Source organism: Danio aesculapii, chromosome 25, assembly GCF_903798145.1.
Source record: "Danio aesculapii chromosome 25, fDanAes4.1, whole genome shotgun sequence".
Taxonomy (NCBI): domain Eukaryota; kingdom Metazoa; phylum Chordata; class Actinopteri; order Cypriniformes; family Danionidae; genus Danio; species Danio aesculapii.
In genome coordinates, this window is record NC_079459.1 from 8552565 (window position 1) to 8570954 (window position 18390).

An 18390-nucleotide genomic window follows, 5' to 3' on the forward strand; every position below is an offset into this window, starting at 1 on the left:
TTTACAGATTTACAAAAACATAAAATAATGGACGTTAAAATTTCAGACATTTACCCTAAAATAATGGACGTTAAATTACAGAAATTTTCCTAAATTGTAATTTCTGATAAATTTCTGTAATTTACCATCTGTTATTTTACAGCAAATGTCTAAAATTTAACGGCTGTTATTTTACGTTTTTTCTTTCTGGCACACTAGCTTATATATAAGCTCATATATAGCTTTTTTTACAGTGTATCAGTGACATAGAAAGTGTACTGTAACATAAAAGTGTATTATTGACTTAATTATATTGAATATTTCTATAACATTTCCGTGCAGTTCCTTCAGAATTTCACTGAATGCAAAAAAATATATATATCTATATCTGTATATATATATATATATATATATATATATATATATATATATATATATATATATATACATACACATACATACATATATACATACATACACATACATACATATATACACACACAAACAAAATGTATATCTTTTTTATTTTCTTCATCAAAATTTCCCAGCAGCCAATGCCACAACACACTTTTCTTCACCTGAGTCTACAACATCAACAACTTCTAGTGAGTATTTTTATTCATGGGCTACTGAGTGAACATTTTAATTGATAGTGGGTACATAAAGGTTCAATTTAATTAGAGCTACTGGAATGCTGTTTATACTAAAGCCGCGGTCACACTGCACTTTTTGCCCCATAGACTTCTATTCATAATCAAGCGAATGCGACAAACCTGTGAAATCGCATCAAATAACTGCTTGAGACAAATGGAAGATCAAAACATGACCTCTCTGTACAGACTTTTAAAATATGGACTAATTGCTCGTTTTTTTAATGTCTAATCATCTTGTTTAATCCAGCCCCTTTTTGCAGTGTCGTACAACAGAATTTCGCATGCTCAAACTTTAGTGTGACTGCAGCATAAAACTGCCACAGTATCATAATTTTGCTCACTTAAAAAGCATAGTTGCTTTTAGTTGTATTAGATTGTCACTTTAAAATAATCTGTACAGAAAAAATATGTTTAAGAAAATAAAGAAATAAAAAAATAAGATTTTTTTTTAATGACTTATCTTGCTTTTAAGGTTAAACTTTATTTTGATGGTCCCTTTGTTGAATTTAAGTAACCTGACAACTAGCTTTCATTAGATTATAAGTAGACTATTAGGTTGGGGTTAAGGTTGTTGTTAGGGTTAGTGTAAGTTGACAGGGTCTTGTTTCTTATAGTCAGTTAAATGTCTGTTGAAGGAGCAGTATCAACAGATATTAAGCAGACAGTCTACTAATACTCAAATGGTTCATCAAAATAAAGTGTTACTGCTTTTAATTGTGTGCAAAAATGCTTTTGTGAGCATGTCAGCTCAATCCAAAATTTGTATTCATGGAGTAACTTGATAGACAAGCTAAAATGCTAACAGTTTTTAATCTCAACACAACAAGTACAACAATATGTGAGAATAAAATTGTACTAGTTCTATCTTTTATTTAAAAACTAATTATCTGAAAATTTTCTTAGACAAATTCTTCTAGTGTTTTCCAAAAGCATCATCAGCTTAAGTTCACCTAGCTCCATTAGTGGCATTTTGAAAATGCAGCTCTGATCTATACAACTACAACTGAGACTCAAACAACAACACCTACAAGTAATATATATGTACAATTGACTATATTTGGAGAGTTTTGAAATTTTACAGTTATTGCAAATATTGTAATAACTAATAAATTGGTAAATTTTCACCACGATTAAATAACTTTTAAAAATGAACAATCATTGTCATCATATAAATACAACAAATTCATGTTTTAATTAATTAATTTAAAGAAATTAATTTTTTATAAAAAAATATTACATTTAATGTAATTTTGTTTTATACCTTTTTAATAAATTAATTGTAATTACTACATTTTAGTTAATTATTTTTATTTTAAATAATTAAGTTGAATTAATATTGTATTCATTTTTTGTTAATAAATAAGACAATATATCACATAGACAAAATACTAAAATATGAGGATAACTTTGTTCCTTTAAATATTTCCGTATCACTTAAATTAAATTTTAGTAGATTATGTATTTGTAGAACCTTTTTCCAAGTGTAATGGTTTAGTCAATACAAAGACGCGAATAGACATACTGTGGCACTATTTGCGCAAATGAGGCGGCATGAAAGATGCAATTCGCGCAAGTGAAGTGGACATGAATTGAGAGTTTTTCACATTTGAAACACCTAACGTGCGAATTACTCTGAACTTCAGTGGATGTATGTTAACTCCATGTTAACCAATCAGGAGCTTGTTCTCATATGAGTGTAATTATGACATAGCACCTGTAGTGTTTGTGCCGAGGGGAAATCCTCCTGCCGACACCGGAAAACAGCTCATCAAACTGGGCTTGGCTCATTCGGAAGCCCCAATGAAAGCTTCCATCATCTAGGCATGTATCTGGAGGAGTTTATAAACTCTCAGAGCTGGGTGCACTTCAGAAAGGATCTAGTGGCTGTTTTTCAGACACTGGGCAGGCCCATGACGTAAATTCTATTGTGAAGTGATTTCACGCGCAAATGATACGATAAACTCACAATGTTCAGGTGTCTATTTACGCACAATTAGCGTGATTTATTCATGCAAGACACATCTGGTGTGAACACAGCATAAGCACTTCTGCAACTCAAATAACTGCACATATAAATAATATACTTATTCAATTATTTTTTATGTTTTTTTTTTTTTTTAATATATTTATGTTTAGTTGATGTATCAAATAATTATATACATTTAGAAATCCTCAGTATCTAGCATCAGCAATTTCAATGGCATGGAAAAAATTTACATCCTGCAATCCTCTCTTTAATTTTCATTACATTTGTGTCGCACATTTTATTGCAAAGCAGGATTTCACTGAATGCAAAAATGTTTTGTAAATCTTTCAAGAAATATAAGAAATGTTTGATTGTTTCCCTCATCAAAATGTCCCAGCAGGCACTGCCACAACTCACTCTTCTTCAACTTCAACCGAGTCTCAAACATCAACTTCAAGTGAGTAGTTTTATTTATGTGTAAACAGTTTAATTGATAATTAGATGTTTAAGTTAATTAAAGGTGTGGTGAATCCTGTTCATACTACAACTTGGGAATCCAGTTTATACTTTATAAACATAAACAACAAATAATAAAAACAATGGGTCTAAACTAAACATTCATATGTACACATTTTGCATTAAATATTCTTATGGACGTTTTCAGGAATAAATTATGATCATTAAAAACATCTGTACTAAAATGTGTTGTTAATGTATGGGGTAAAAAACAAGAACAACTTAGACCACACATATACAATAATCTGTTTTTAAATTTTTTAAAGCATTTTTCAGATTGCCCAATCTAAAGCAGACTAGTTTGGTCATGTAGTATGAATATTACTACCCTTGTGCATGCGGGCACTCATTTAAACCTCTGCAAGTTTACTAACAGAAGAACAACTCATGTGCGTTTACTCATTTACTTTCATGCACACAAATAAATGGATGCACTATTGTAATTTTTTAAATACAGGGTCAGTGTGGGCCTAGTGACAGCTTCCTGGGGACTAGGTGAGGGCTCCCCGTGCAGGGCCCACTGTGCCAACAAAAAGCCAACATGGGCCCTTCCCATGTTTAATAATAATAATTTTATATAGTGCTTTTTTTGGACACTCAAAATGGTTAGGAGGTCATGATGGACAAAGGCCAGTGGGAAATTTTGGCCAGGATGCCAGGGGTTACACCCCTACTCTTTTCGAAGGACATCCTGGGAGTAAACTTGCAGAGGTTTAAATGAGTGCCCGCATGCACAAGGTTAGTAATTTTCATACTTAATAATTTAACGACCACAGAGTCAGGACCTCGGTTTAACATCTCATCCGAAAGACGGCGCTCACTGAGCAGTATAGAGTACCCATCAATACACAGGGGCACAGACTGCAGGTTAAGAAAAGTGATTCTATATATGGGGTGAACTTGTTCTTTTCTCAGTCGACCCAAAGCTCAACCATAATATTTCATTCATTCATTTTCCTTCAGCTTAGTCTCTCTTTCAGAGGTCGCCAAAGCAGAATAAACCACCAACTATTCCAGCATACAGTTTGTTTTACGCAGCCTTCCAGCCGCAAACCAGTACGGGAAAACACCCATAAACTTTCGTTCACACACACACTCATACACTACAGACAATTTAGTTTATTTAATTCACCTATAGAGCATGTCTTTGAACTGTGGGGGAAACCGGAGCACCAGGAGGAAACACACACCAACACAGGGAGAACATGCAAACTCCACACAAAAATTCTAACTGGCCCAGCCAGGACTAGAACCAGCAGCCTTCTTGCTTTGAGGCGACAGTGCTAACCACTGAGCCATCATGCCGCCCCATAATATTTAATATTACAAAAATATTGCAATATTACTAAAATTATTTACATTTTTTAAAAACATCTATATATTTCAGCACTGCCTACCAGCTCTTCTACAACTGAGACTCAAACAACAACACCTTTAAGTAAGTAATATATAAACACACTTGACTACTGTAGGAGAGCTTTAGCATTATACAGTTATTGCAATAAGGTAATAATTGGTACTTCATGTAATTCACATCACTATCAATTTTATGCAACTTTCCAGATGATAAATTTTTTTTGTATTTTTGTTTGTGTTTTAAAATTAACAATCTTTGTTTAAAATGCAACAAAATAATTTTAGTTTTGGACAAATTCATGTTATTTCTTTATTTTTTTGTCAATGATTCATGTCATTGCGCACAAATGACAAAGGTCTGCTTTTGTAAGGGAAGCTAAAATAGCTGTTTTTATACACCGTCATATTACAAAAATATATGATGATAACTGTTGCTTTAGGCATTTCAGTATTATATAAATAGTTTATAAGGAAGGTATTGATGTATATTGTACATTTTAAAATCCTGTGTAGCTAGCATCAGCAATTTTAATATCATGAAAAACTGTAATATAACATGACAGTGCATTATTAACACAATTGTATATAATATTTATATTATATAGTGCTCAGCATAACTGAGTACACTCTATTTTGAAAATGAATATTATATCCGTTTCTCAGTGAATAAAGGCAATGTATTTTGGTTCGTTTAAACAAAACAGATTTATTAAACAGATATATTTATTTAAATAATATTTTAGTCACCAAGCAAAATATGAAATATAATACAATTGAATAAAAAATACAACCTAAAAGATTCTTTTTGCTTCTCTTGATTTTTCCTCTTTTTAAAATTTGTATTTAATATTTCTCTATAACATATAAATTTGGGTGTACTAGCTTTTGGACTGTTATTGCAAGTTATTTCGTTACATTAGCTTCAGATTTGGCTTCAGTACTGACTAATCTAATGTATATGGACAAATATACATAATATTGTATAGCTTCCTATTAAAAATATGAAAGATAGATTTGTTAGGGGTGTGTTTTGTATACTTGTCAAGAGGTATAATTATTATATATTTTTTTACATCACAATGTCTCAGCAGCCACTGCAACGACACACTCTTCTTCAACTCAAACATCAACTTTTCCAAGTGAGTAATTTTATTAATGGACTCATCTGTAAACATTTGAATTAATAGTTGATAATTAGAGGTTCAAGTTAATTAGAGGTGCTGGAATCCTGTTTATACAATAGGACTGTCACACTCTCATCATTTTCCTCATTCAAAAAACTGTTGTAATAGATTTTATCATTTAAACAAACTGTAAACAAATATTAACAAAACTTCATGAAGTTACCTTAATAGAGAAGCTAAAATGCTAACCTTTTATACATTAATACATCATTTAATTGCATGTGGAATCGCTTTTAAGCATTTCAATATTATAATTTTTTTAAAAACATCTTTATATTTCAGCAACACCTGCCAGTACAAGCTTGTCCACAAATGAGACTCACACAACACCTACAAGTAAGCAATATATATATATATATATATATATATATATATATATATATATATATATATATATATATATATATATATATATATATATATATATATATATATGCACAGTTTACTATATTTGGAAAGTTTTACCATATTGTGCAGGGATATTGCAATAATATATGATTCAGGTGAATAAAAATCACCTTCTGAATATCAAGCATCAGCAACATCAATTGATTAAATGTGTACTGTTTACAATTATGTGTTTCACCATAAAAAATAACTTTAACAAAATTTACAACTGTTTTTTAAAATCCAACAATTTTTATGTATGCATCTTTTTATTTTTGGTCAATGAATCATTGCAAGAAAAAAGCCACCTTTTGTTGAGGAAGCTAACATGCTAACTGTTTTTACCTTAGCACAACATCAGAATGCAAAAGTATATGATGACAGCTCAGTTTTGCTTTAAGAATTTCAGTATTATATAAATAATATTTAATGCATTTATGTATTATGTATTTCAGCACCCTCTACCAGTGCAAGCACTCAAACAACATCCCATACAAGTATTGTATCATTATGTACAGTTCTCTAAATACTTTATGCAGATGGTTTTACCATTGTATTGTTGATATATTGTAAAAATCAGCATTTCAATATTCTAAGCATCAAGCTTCAGCACATGAGAACCTTTGTAAAACTATCAAGAAATCTTAACAAATGTTTGACTCTTTTCTTTATCAAAATGTTCCAGCAGCCACTGACTCTTCTTCAACTGGGTCTCAAACATCCACTCCTTCAAGTGAGTATTTTGTAAACATTTTAATTAAAAATTGATAATTAGAAGTTGTACAATGACTGTCACACTGACACATTATAAGTTTTATCATTCCAAAAATAAGCTTTTGGTTGTATTAGATTTTATTGCTTAAAAAGGTGATAGAGAAGCTAAAATGCTAATTGTTTTTAATCTTAGCACAATGCCTTAGTACAAAAGTATGAGGATAACATTTTTTATCTGCGTTTTATTTAAAAACTAATTTTCTGATTTTGGGAAATGCCACCTTGATTGAAATATTTGTTGCATTTTCATTCATAAAAACTGAACTGAATTGATATAATATTTTATAAAAAATTCTTGCAATACATAATTTGATTTGATTTTTTCCTCAAAAATAAAAGCCACTGCCATGACACATACTTCATCAACTGAGTCTCCAACATCAACTTCTTCAAGTGAGTATTTGTATTCATGGACTACAGTGAAAACATTTAAATTGTGAAAAACTGATAATTTTTTATTATTAAAAAGCAGTTTCTTTCAGGTGTATTAGATACACTTAAAACTTAAAAACAAATAATGAATTAGTATTTGTGCAATTATCTTTAAACACAGACATATATGCAAAAATGTTTTCGTAAGCATGTCAGTTGCTTTATTGAGTGACGATTTTATTCATAGAGTGACTTAATAGAGAAGCTAAAAATCTAATCATTTTTATCTTAGTACAGTGCTTAAATTTGAAAAACGTAGCAATGATTCATACAAATTTCCTGCAATGCCATTCATAAATAATAATAATAATAATATCTTATTCTATTAACACTTTGTGCAATACATAATTTGTTTTTATTATTTTCTTCATCAACCTTTCCATGCAGCCACTGCCACAACAACCTCTTCTACAACTGTATCTCAAACATCAACTTCAAGTGAGTTTTTTTTTTAATTCATGGAGAATTTTGTAAACATTTTAGTGGATGATTACAGATTCATGATAATTTGGTACTGGAATTTAAGGTGCTGGAATCCTGTTGGTACTAAGACTGATTATTGCCTTTATTCTGGGTGGCATTCTATTTCAATTTTATTTGTAATGCATGCTCTGGTATCCTCTTCTAAGAGGGGGGATGTAGATTATATTTATGGTAGCTTGTCTCTCCTTTGTGTTTGTAAGAGGTTACTGAGAATGCCCTTAGGAATTTATGTGTTGGACACGGAAGTTGTTGTATGTTGGTTGGTGAAATAAAGAAGACGGCGAGACTGCAGTTCCACAAAGAAGTATCTATTTATTCATACACATCTACATGGTAACAAGTGTAGTGTTCCTTACACAGCTAGTTGTTCAGTTTTACACATCCCAACAGCTGTTTGTACTGAACAAGATGAAGCACTTCATGATAAACTGACAACTATATTTAGCTTGTGTGTTCATCAGCTAAAGAAATGTGATTTTTTTTTTCAAGTGCATTTTGAAATATAACCTTAGAACTCTTATTATTCCATTGTCAAGCTCGACCATTATGCCTTTTAATCACTTGTTTTCTTCCATCCTCAAATTTCCTAAAAAGCTATTTTTGAACTCCTCCTAGGTCATTACTTCAATCTTCCCAAAATGACAGCATTTTTATTCAGAAAACTTGCTGTTAACTGTTAGATTAATGTGTAATTATTTTGACAGGTCTTGTGATACAGCACTTCATTGCATTTAAAATGTTATTTTAAGCTATGAATTATTATTTAAAAATATATTTCTTATTTTTTTTGTATATTTCAGCATCACAAACCAGTACAGGCTCTTCAACTTCTTCTCAAACAACAGCCTATTCAAGTAAGTCATATGAGTAATATTTAAGAGTTGTCTGTACAATTTATGAGGGGAGTTTTACTATTTCTATATTACAACCCCAAATCAAAAAAAAAAAGTTGGCACAGTATGGAAAACACAAATAAAAAAAATAAAAAAACAAAGAAGTGATTTCTAAATTAACTTTGACTTGTATTTCATTGCAGACAATACAACAAACATTATTTATTGTGTTCTTTTAGTTAGTTTTTTTTTTGTTTTGTTTTGAAAATAAACACCTATTCCAATTTTGGTTCTTACAACACATTAAAAAAATTTGGAACAGTAAAGCATTCACCACTTTGTAAAAAAATGTCCATTCCTTTTCACAACACTTAAAAGATGTTTAGAGACTGAAGACACCAAGTAATGAAATGTTTTAGGTGTAATTTTGTCCCATTCTTCCTGCAAACAAGTCTTAAGTTGGGCAACAGTATGGGGTCTTCGTTGTCACATTTTATGCTTCAAAACACACCATAAAATTTCTATTGGAGACAGGTCGGGACTGCAGGCAGACCAGTCAAGTACCTGCATCCTCTTCCTCCACAGCCAGGACTTTGTAATATGTGCAGAATGTGGTTTTGCATAGTCTTGCTGAAATATGCATTGACATCACTAGAAAAGATGTTTTCTTGAATGCACAACCCATGACAGACCCTGGCTTTTGGACTGATTACTGGTAACAGTCTGGATGATCCTTTTCTTCTTTGGTCGGGAACACACGGCATCCAATTTCTGTATCTAATTTCTTCCAAAAAATACCTGAAATACTTATTCATTTCATCACAGTACATGTTTGCTCTATGTGATGGTTCATCCCAGATGTCTCAGAGCCCAGAGAAGTCAATGGTGTTTCTGGACACTGTTAACATAGGGCTTCGTTTTGGCACAGTACAGTTTTAACTGGCATTTGTGATGTAACTAATTATAGTGGTACTTGACAAAGGTTTGCTAAAGTGGTCCTGAGCCCATGTGGTGATATCGCTTATAGATAAATGATGATTCTTGATACAGTGAGATCACAATTTTTCAGCTTAGGCTTGCGCCCTTGTCCTTTATGCACTGAAATTCCTCCAGATTCCTTAAAACGTTTAATGATGTTACACACTGTTAAAATTGGAATTTACAGATGTCTTCATATCTTTCTTTACGGTATATTGTTTTTAAACATTTCAATAATTTTCTAATTATATTTGTTGGCAAACTGGCAATGCTTGACTCATCTTTGTTCCTAAAGGACTAGACCTTTCTTGGATGCTGCTTTTGTACCAAATCATAATTACAATCACCTGTTGATACTGTATACCTTGCTTCATATCACATCATTATTTAACCAATTTATCTGATTACTAGCCCTAACTGCTCCTGTCCCAACTATTTTTGCTGTGTGTTGCAGGTCTGAATGACAGGAAAGGATGTCTATTTACAAATGAAATGAAGTTGACCAGACAAAACATTAAATATTGTGTTCATATTGTCTGCAATGAAATACAAATGAAATGAAATTTTAAAATCATTACTTTCTTTTTTTATTTGCATTTTCCAGATCGTTTAAACTTTTTCTGATTGCGGGTTGTAATAAATAATGTACTTTGTGTATTACAAATCACCTACTAACCTTTCTTTTTCAAGAATTGTGTTGTACGGTAAAAATGCTTTCGAAAGCTTGTCAAGAAACAACACAAATTTAAATTTCTATTCTATTAAGATAATCTTTTTCTTCTTTGTTAAAAATTTCCACACAGGCACTGACACGACAGACTACACTTCAACTGACTCTCAAACATCAACTCCAACATCAAGTGAGCGTTTTTATTAGTGGAATATTGTGTGAACAAATAAACGCTAAAGTTGTTGGACCCATATTGTGTTTGTACATGGCCAAAAAAAAAACTTACGAAAAAGGAAACTTACGAAACCTTACCAATCTTTACTCGTTTTCACAGAATTTTCATTAGGAAAAGCTATTTTTACACAGTTTACAATTTAAGTTATTTGTTATTCCACTAATATTAATTTATTGTAGAAATTGTCGTTTTAAGTAATATTTTCTGTCTCTTTCTACCTAAATATTTCAGCATCTCATACCATTACAAGTTCTCACACAACTCAATCAACAGGACCTACATGTGAGTAATTTATATATACATTTATACAACAGTTCTATCTGGTTTTCGAATCGGATTGGCTGATAGGAGTGTGATATTCTGCAATACCAGAACTCCTACAGCCTCCTCACCCTTCTGTATTACTCTGCCCATATAGAGTGAAAGCAGATCAATAGACTTACTACAGTTTGACAAATATTGCAGCTGTTGGACAACATCATGAACTTTTGAGGCTTTTTAGGCAAGAATGTAGTTGTTTAGATTGCAACTATGCAGTTTATTCATAAGGATAGTGTCTATTTTATATATTTATAATTTCGGAGATACAGCGCCATACACAAGATGGCGACAGAAACCGCATAATAAGCCCTTAGAGAAGAAACAACCTTACATAAATTTAAACAAGAGTTGAACAAATCATTAGAAAACTTGTAAGTGACTTTCTCTTTTTTATGTTGCAGTGCTGTATTTATACCCTAGTAATTGTAGTTTTTTGAGTGTGAAATGGGACTCTTATCAGGAATGTATGTATTTTGTGTCGGCCACTCTTTGTATAACCCTGAGTTTTTGGTTGGCCATCTGTTTGTATCTAATGAGTCTCCTGTTTTCATTACTGCAGATTAGTTCAGTAAAATAAAGAAAGTAATGCCCGCATATGTTTAGCGTTTTCCTTATCGCAAACACAACAGTAGTCCAGTAGTGTTTGCGCTGCTTTGGCTTTTTCAGGGTTAATTATTGTGATATTCCGATTGCAACAGAGAAATACTGGGGAATCTCTGTAGACTGATGGCATTTCATGCCGTTCAGCCTTATAATCTTAAAATGTGAGCAAAATCATCTGTTTTGTCATCAATTTAACGTTAGACATCATGCTAGAGAATCATTCAAATACTAGCTGTTCTGACGTCAGTTGCATATGTGAATGAATGGCGAAAGAAAGTAGTTCCTCATACAAAAGTTTTGGTATTTCAGTGCTAATTTAGAATTATAATAATTGCTGCTTCAGGTATTTCAAATCACTTCCAAAGTATAAAGCACCTTCTGTTATATGAAAAATACTTAGTTTACAGTGGTGTCTAATGTTTATATTATTTATTTGTGTATTAAACGAACATTCAATTTCACTGTATGCCAAAATGTTTTTTGCAAGCATGTCAAAAAAATATTAAGAAAGTTGAATTTATTTTTCTTGATCTAAAATGTGCCAACAGCCACTGAAACAACAGACTCTTCTTCAACCCAAACATCAAGCTCAACTCAAACATCAGGCTCAACTCAAACATCAAACTCAACTCAAACATCAGTGTCTTCAAGTGAGTGTTATTATCAATACATTTTATATGCATTACATAAAATTATCATTAGAAATCTGGAACTCAAAGAAATCAGATGGATGGATGGATGGATGGATGCTGTTTCTGTTATCATATCAAGAGATATTCAGAAACTTGTGATTCTATGTCTTTGATCTTCAAATTTCCCAGCAGCCACTGCCACAACATATACTCCTCCAACTCCTTCATCTGCTTCAAGTGAGTATTTTTATTTTCTGAATATTGTGTGACCATATTAATTAGACATTTATTTATTTATTTATTAATTTATTAATTAATTAATTAATTAATTAATTAATTTATTTATTTATTTATTTATTTATTTATTTATTTATTTATTTATTTATGTTTTAATGCCATATCAGCAGCATTGGCTATATTCATGGCAAAAACATATATGAATAAATATACAATATATAATCATAAAATCAAATTAGTTTCTTAACAAACATACATTACATTGTAAAAAAAAAAAAAAAAGTATACAAGTAGCAACAACACTGAAAAGAGTCATATACAATCTTTAGTTTGATTAAAGATAAATATTCAAAAGGTGCTCCAGAAGGCACCTTTTCAAACATTTCACTTAATTATTTCCCGAATAAAAATGTTCTCTAATATAATTTAAAAACGCACATTCTATTAAATATGTATTATCGTCAAAATATTATTACACAAGTCACAAATAGGTTTTTCTTCCTCTTTCAATAAATATGCATGTGTAAGTCTTGAGTGTCAGATTCTGCATCTCGTATGTACAACCTGGTCATGTCTATTTTCAAAATGGTTATCATTTCTTTCATTTACAAATGAATTCACTTCATACAATTTCTTATTTTTCATTGGACATTTGTAATTAGATGTTCAATGGAGGTCCAGAAAAATCCTGTTTTGTTTGTCTCATTATTGTTACAATCACGGTCACTGCATTAAAGAAAGGCTAATATTACTGTGACCAATTCACATTATGCACATCAATTTGAACTAAGCCACTGAAGACAGAGGTGCCGTATTTTGTTTCTGTTTGCATTGTTGTCATGTACAATTATTATAAACATTGATTATTAAACCTCCTTGAGCTTTAGTAAGTTTAATAAAGCTTATAAAGTGAACATGCACAAAACTTTACTTCTCCGATAATTAAAATTTCCTGCCTTTTTTAATTTCCACAAAATGAAAATAGTTTTTAAATGATAGACCATTCTCACCAATCTGTTCTTTTTAAGCATTTAAATATTACTTAATTGTTTTCTATTTTTGGTGCAATTGCATATCTCAGCTTTTTGCAATATAGTGTATGTGTATCACCTTTTGAGTACAATGCAGAATTTTATTATATGTGAAAGTGTAAGAATGTGAAGAAATATTCAGGTCCTTGTGATTCTATTTCTTAATTCTTCAAAATGTCCCAGCAGCCACTTCCACAACACACACTCCTACAACTGTGTCTACAACATCAGCTTCTACAAGTGAGTATTTTTATTCTGCCAACATTATGTAAAACAATTGTCTTGGTGTTGTTGATCCTATTTTGTTTTCTCAATATTTTCACAATATCAGACTTTTCACTAAATGAATATCATGGCCAAAAGTAATTACCACAAAGACACATTGAAATTTATATAAAAATCTTGAAAAAATATGTGTGTGATACTATCAGTGAAATGAATCTTAAGTGACTGGTCACTTTTTGATAGTGGATTTACCTTGTGAAGTTACTCTGAAATTTCAGAGTTCAGTCCATGCAAATAAATCACATATGAGTTTAAAGTTCTATTCTGGCAGTGCATAATATAGTTTTGTATGTGGTCTATACAAATTTTATGTCAAGGTGTTGTCAATGCTGTATTTTTTCACCTCTTATTCACAAAATAACATTTTATTTTTATACATTAAAAGTGTCACCTCTAGTTTTCTTTTTGGATTATCTGTCTTAAACATTGGATGATGCCAAATGTGCACCACTAACGTCTCAGGTTACGTATGTAACCATAGTTCCCCGAGAGGGAACGAGACACTGCGTCTAACCAGAACGCTAGGGGAACACCTCTTTTATACGCGTCTTGAAGCACATGTGAAATCAATCTAATGTAATTAAGCGGTGTCGTCAGACCAGAGAGTATAAAAGCCTGCACTGAGCCATCAGTGTTAACTTCAAATTTGCTTGAAAGAAGTAACAGGCAAAAGGGCAGAGCCCGAAATAGAAGCTTTGGAGGCCCCTACAGCCCTTGTGGAGTGGGCCTTAAATTTAGGTGCGGGACGTCCAGCAACCTGATAGGTAACCGAAATAGTCTCAACTATCCAATTACTTATAGTCTGCTTGTTCGCCGGACTCCCCCTCTTTGAGGGTCCGAAGCAGACCAGTAACTGCTCACTCTTTCTCCAGTTGCTAACCCGGTTAACATACGTATCCAGAGCCCTAACTGGGCAGAGTAAATTCAATTTCTCTTGGTCCGACGACTGAAATGGGGGCGGATTAAAGGCCTGCAGCACAGCAGGTCTCGCCACATGAGTGGGCACCTTCGGCACATACCCAGGTCTGGGATAAAGAAAGGCTTTGGACATGCCCGGAGCAAACTCCAGAAATGAAGGTGCAACCGACAGAGCCTGGAGGTCACCAACCCTTTTTAGAGAAGAAATAGCTAATAAAAAAGCTGTTTTTAATGTCAGAAACTTATCTGAAGCCTCCTGCAGTGGCTCAAATGGGGGAACAGAGATGCCCTCGAGCACCAATGTTAAATCCCATGTCGGTACTCTGTGTGTGCTGACAGGCCTTAGCCTTATGGCTCCACGTAGGAAGCGACGAATAAGCGGGTCCTGCCCTAGTTACTCATCATCTAGGGGGGAACGGTAGGCCGCTATAGCTGAAACATACACTCTCAGAGTGGATGCAGCTAACCCAGCAGACAGGCGATCTTGGAGAAATTCCAGCACTGAGACTACCTGACAGCTGACTGGGTTCAGCTGGTGTTCTCTACACCAAGCTGAAAAGAGAGCCCATTTTAGGGCATAAAGCTTCCTTGTGGAGGGAGCCCTGGAGCTTAGAATGGTCTGAGCAACCTCGGTTGACAGTCCATACTCTATGAGGTGGGCCCCCTCAGAGGCCACACCCACAGTTTCCACAGGTCGGGTTGGGGATGAAGTATCATTCCTCCCGCCTGGGACAGAAGGTCCCTCCTGATGGGGATCTCCCACGGGAGACCCGCCAGCAGGGCTATGAGGTCTGAAAACCAAATTCTCGTAGGCCAAAACGGGGCTACCAGCAGTAACTGAATCCTGTCTTGACGGACCCTCTCCAGGACTCCTGGGAGCAGAGCGACCGGGGGAAAAGCATACAGACGAAGCCTCGGCCACGTCTGCACCATGGCATCCAATCCCAGAGGGGCTGGATGCGAGAGAGAAAACCACAGTATGCAATGCGTGGTCTCTTGGGAAGCAAACAGGTCTACCTGCGCTCTCCCGAATTTTTCCCAAATGGTCTCCACCACCTCGGGGTGAAGTTTCCATTCCCCGGATCTCACCCCCTGCCTCGACAGGAGATCTGCTCCCTTGTTCAGATGGCCCGGGACATACATTGCCCTGATGGACAGAATTTTGTTCTGGGCCCACAGGAGGATCTGATGTGCCAGCTTGCATAGCATTCGAGACCTCAGACCCCCCTGATGGTTGATGTAAGCAACCACCGATGTGTTGTCCGTGCGGACTAGAATATGATGGCCCCTTAAATCGGGGAGAAAGTGTTTTAAGGCCAGAAACACGGCCATCATCTCCAGGCAGTTTATGTGCCAAGAATGATGATGTTCTCCCCATTGTCCCGCTGCAGGAAGCCCCCTCAGGGTTGCTCCCCAGCCCGTTAAAGAAGCATCTGTCATAAGCATGACGCGATGACAGACAGCCCCCAACACTGGGCCCTGGGACAGGAACCAGGGCATTTTCCACATACTTGAGGCTCGAAGGCAGCGCCGCGAGACCTTGATCATGCGGAAAGGATTCCCCTTGAGGGAAAACCCCCTGGATTTGAGCCACCACTGCAGGGGTCTCATGTACAGCAGACCAAACGGAATCATGCTGGCTGCTGCTGCCATGAGACCCAACACTCTCTGAAAGTGTTTCACAGTGATGAACTGGCCTAGTTTGACTCTGTGTACGGCTGACTGAATCGAAGCGATTCGTGGCGGGGACAGACGTGCTCGCATCGTCATGGAGTCCCATAGCACACCTAAAAAAATGGTCATCCTGGCTGGAACAAGCACACTTTTTGCGGTGTTCAACCGAAACCCCAACCTTCTGATATGGGTAAGAACGACATCTCGATGTCGAACTGCCATATCGTGAGTCTGAGCTAGAATTAGCCAATCGTCTATGTAGTTTAGGATACATATACCCTGCATACGAAGTGGTGCTAGTGCCGCTTCGACTACTTTGGTGAAGGTTCGAGGTGACAGAGCTAGACCGAATGGAAGAACCCGATACTGGAACGCTTCGCCCCCGAAAGCGAACCTCAGGTACTTCCTGTGTTGGGGAAGGATGGATATATGGAAGTATGCGTCTTTCAGGTCTATTGTCACAAACCAGTCCTCGGACTGAATTTGTGACACCACGTTTTTGATGGTTAACATCCTGAACCTGAGGGCCCCGACGGACCGATTTAGATTTCTCAGATCTAATATGGGACGCAGTCCCCCATCCTTTTTGGGAACTATAAAATACCGGCTGTAAAACCCTGATTCTCTGTTGAGTGGGAGAACACGCTCTATCGCGCCTTTTTTTAATAGAGCCAGTACTTCCTGTTCCATAACCAGAGCCTGTTCTGGCTTCACTATGGTGGGTGTAACACCGCTGAAGTGAGGTAGCCGTGCACAAAACTGTATTTTGTAGCCATGTTCCACCGTGAACAGGACCCACTGAGACACCATCGGCAGGTGTTTCCACGCTGCCAAAAAATGTGCTAGGGGTACCAGCCTCTCGAGACTGGCCTCTGGTTGCTCTTGGACCCTCCGAAGAGGGGGTGGGGTCCCCAATGCCCTCAGACACTGAGGAATGCCCACCCCGGGAGACAAAAATCCCTTTCTCCGCGGACCCTGGTTCAATGAGGGCGCCGAATGGCGCTCTCGATGTCCAGGGGGGGCCCTGGGAAGCCTGACTCCCAACACGTCAGGACTTCCTTTTATCCTTCGCCTTCCTGGAAATTACTATTTTCCTTGTGAGATTTTTTGAGGAAGGCTCAGGCTGAGAGCGTGCTCTCCAGGCCCTCTTTTCCTGAGAGGGAGCCCGAGACGCCACACTCTCCTTTTGTACCGCTCGATATGAGGAGCTGGTTGACGGCTGGGGCTGTCTTTTAGCAGCCCCCTGACTTTTAGATCTTGGGGGGAGAAAGTCACCGAGGGAGCTAGAGCGTTTTTTCACTCGGTCAAAGGATTCGGCGACGCGATTGACGGCGTCACCAAAAAGCCCTGAGCTTGATATTGGAGCGTCCATAAAAATAGCTCTATCACTTTCTGACACCTCTGCTTGTGTCAGCCAGAGGTGCCGCTCTGTAGCCACCAGGGTTGCCATAGACCGCCCCAAACTAGAGGCCGCCTCTTTAGTAGCTCTTAAAGCTAAATCCGACGCTCGAAGAGCTTCTCGAAGCTGTTCGGGTGTTGCTCCCCCACCATCTAAGCACTCTTTTATTAGGTCAGCCTGATATGCCTGCAACACTGACATAGTGTGCAGGCATCCGACAGACTGACCAGCCGTCATGTATGCTTTGCCAACTAGACCAGATGTGACTCCTAATGGTCTAGATGACAAAGGAGGGACCCTTGCAGATTTTAAATCTGGACGAAGATGACGTGCTAGATCCTCTTCTATTTTTGGCATTTCTGTACATGCTTTTTCCCCCAGCCCACGAACTGCTGAATAAATAACCGTTTTTGGTGTCATTAAACGAGCTGAATATGGATTATTCCATGATTTAGAAACCGCATGATGTAATTCGGGACAGAAGGGGAGGTCCCTCAGTGGAGGATCAACCCTGCTGGGTAATTCTCTCTCATCTCTCTCATCTCTCATCAGACGCAGCTGCTGCTGCTCACGTGCTGGCTGCCAGTCTATTACATCAAACCTGTCAGCAGCACGTGAAATCACCTCCACTAACTCCTCATACTCTACTGACCGGGGTGTCAGATCCCCCGACCCTCTTTGGCTTTGCTGTAGCGGAGCATCGGTTTCCTCGGAAACGGATGACGCCGCCCTCCCACGAGGCGCAGAAGAAACCGCAGAGCGTGCTTCTGACACTCCCGAGGGAGGATTAGATCTCGCGGATAGAGGAAGAGAAAGGACAGAGTCCGTCTCCATCTCGTCCGCT

At 36.1% G+C, this 18390-nt stretch overlaps 1 protein-coding gene across 1 annotated transcript in view; it reads left to right on the forward strand.

Moving 5' to 3' along the window:
• The window catches only part of LOC130219594 (mucin-2-like), a 68754-nt gene that overhangs the window by 27736 nt on the left and 22628 nt on the right, over positions 1-18390 (forward strand). The window contains exons 26-40 of the mRNA XM_056452027.1: positions 528-584; positions 2996-3055; positions 4502-4552; positions 5559-5609; positions 5937-5990; positions 6497-6538; positions 6727-6774; positions 7155-7208; positions 7635-7685; positions 8531-8584; positions 10345-10401; positions 10678-10728; positions 11919-12020; positions 12192-12239; positions 13454-13510. Of these exons, the coding sequence (XP_056308002.1) occupies positions 528-584; positions 2996-3055; positions 4502-4552; positions 5559-5609; positions 5937-5990; positions 6497-6538; positions 6727-6774; positions 7155-7208; positions 7635-7685; positions 8531-8584; positions 10345-10401; positions 10678-10728; positions 11919-12020; positions 12192-12239; positions 13454-13510 (837 nt within the window). The remainder of the gene's footprint in view (positions 1-527; positions 585-2995; positions 3056-4501; positions 4553-5558; positions 5610-5936; positions 5991-6496; positions 6539-6726; positions 6775-7154; positions 7209-7634; positions 7686-8530; positions 8585-10344; positions 10402-10677; positions 10729-11918; positions 12021-12191; positions 12240-13453; positions 13511-18390) is intronic.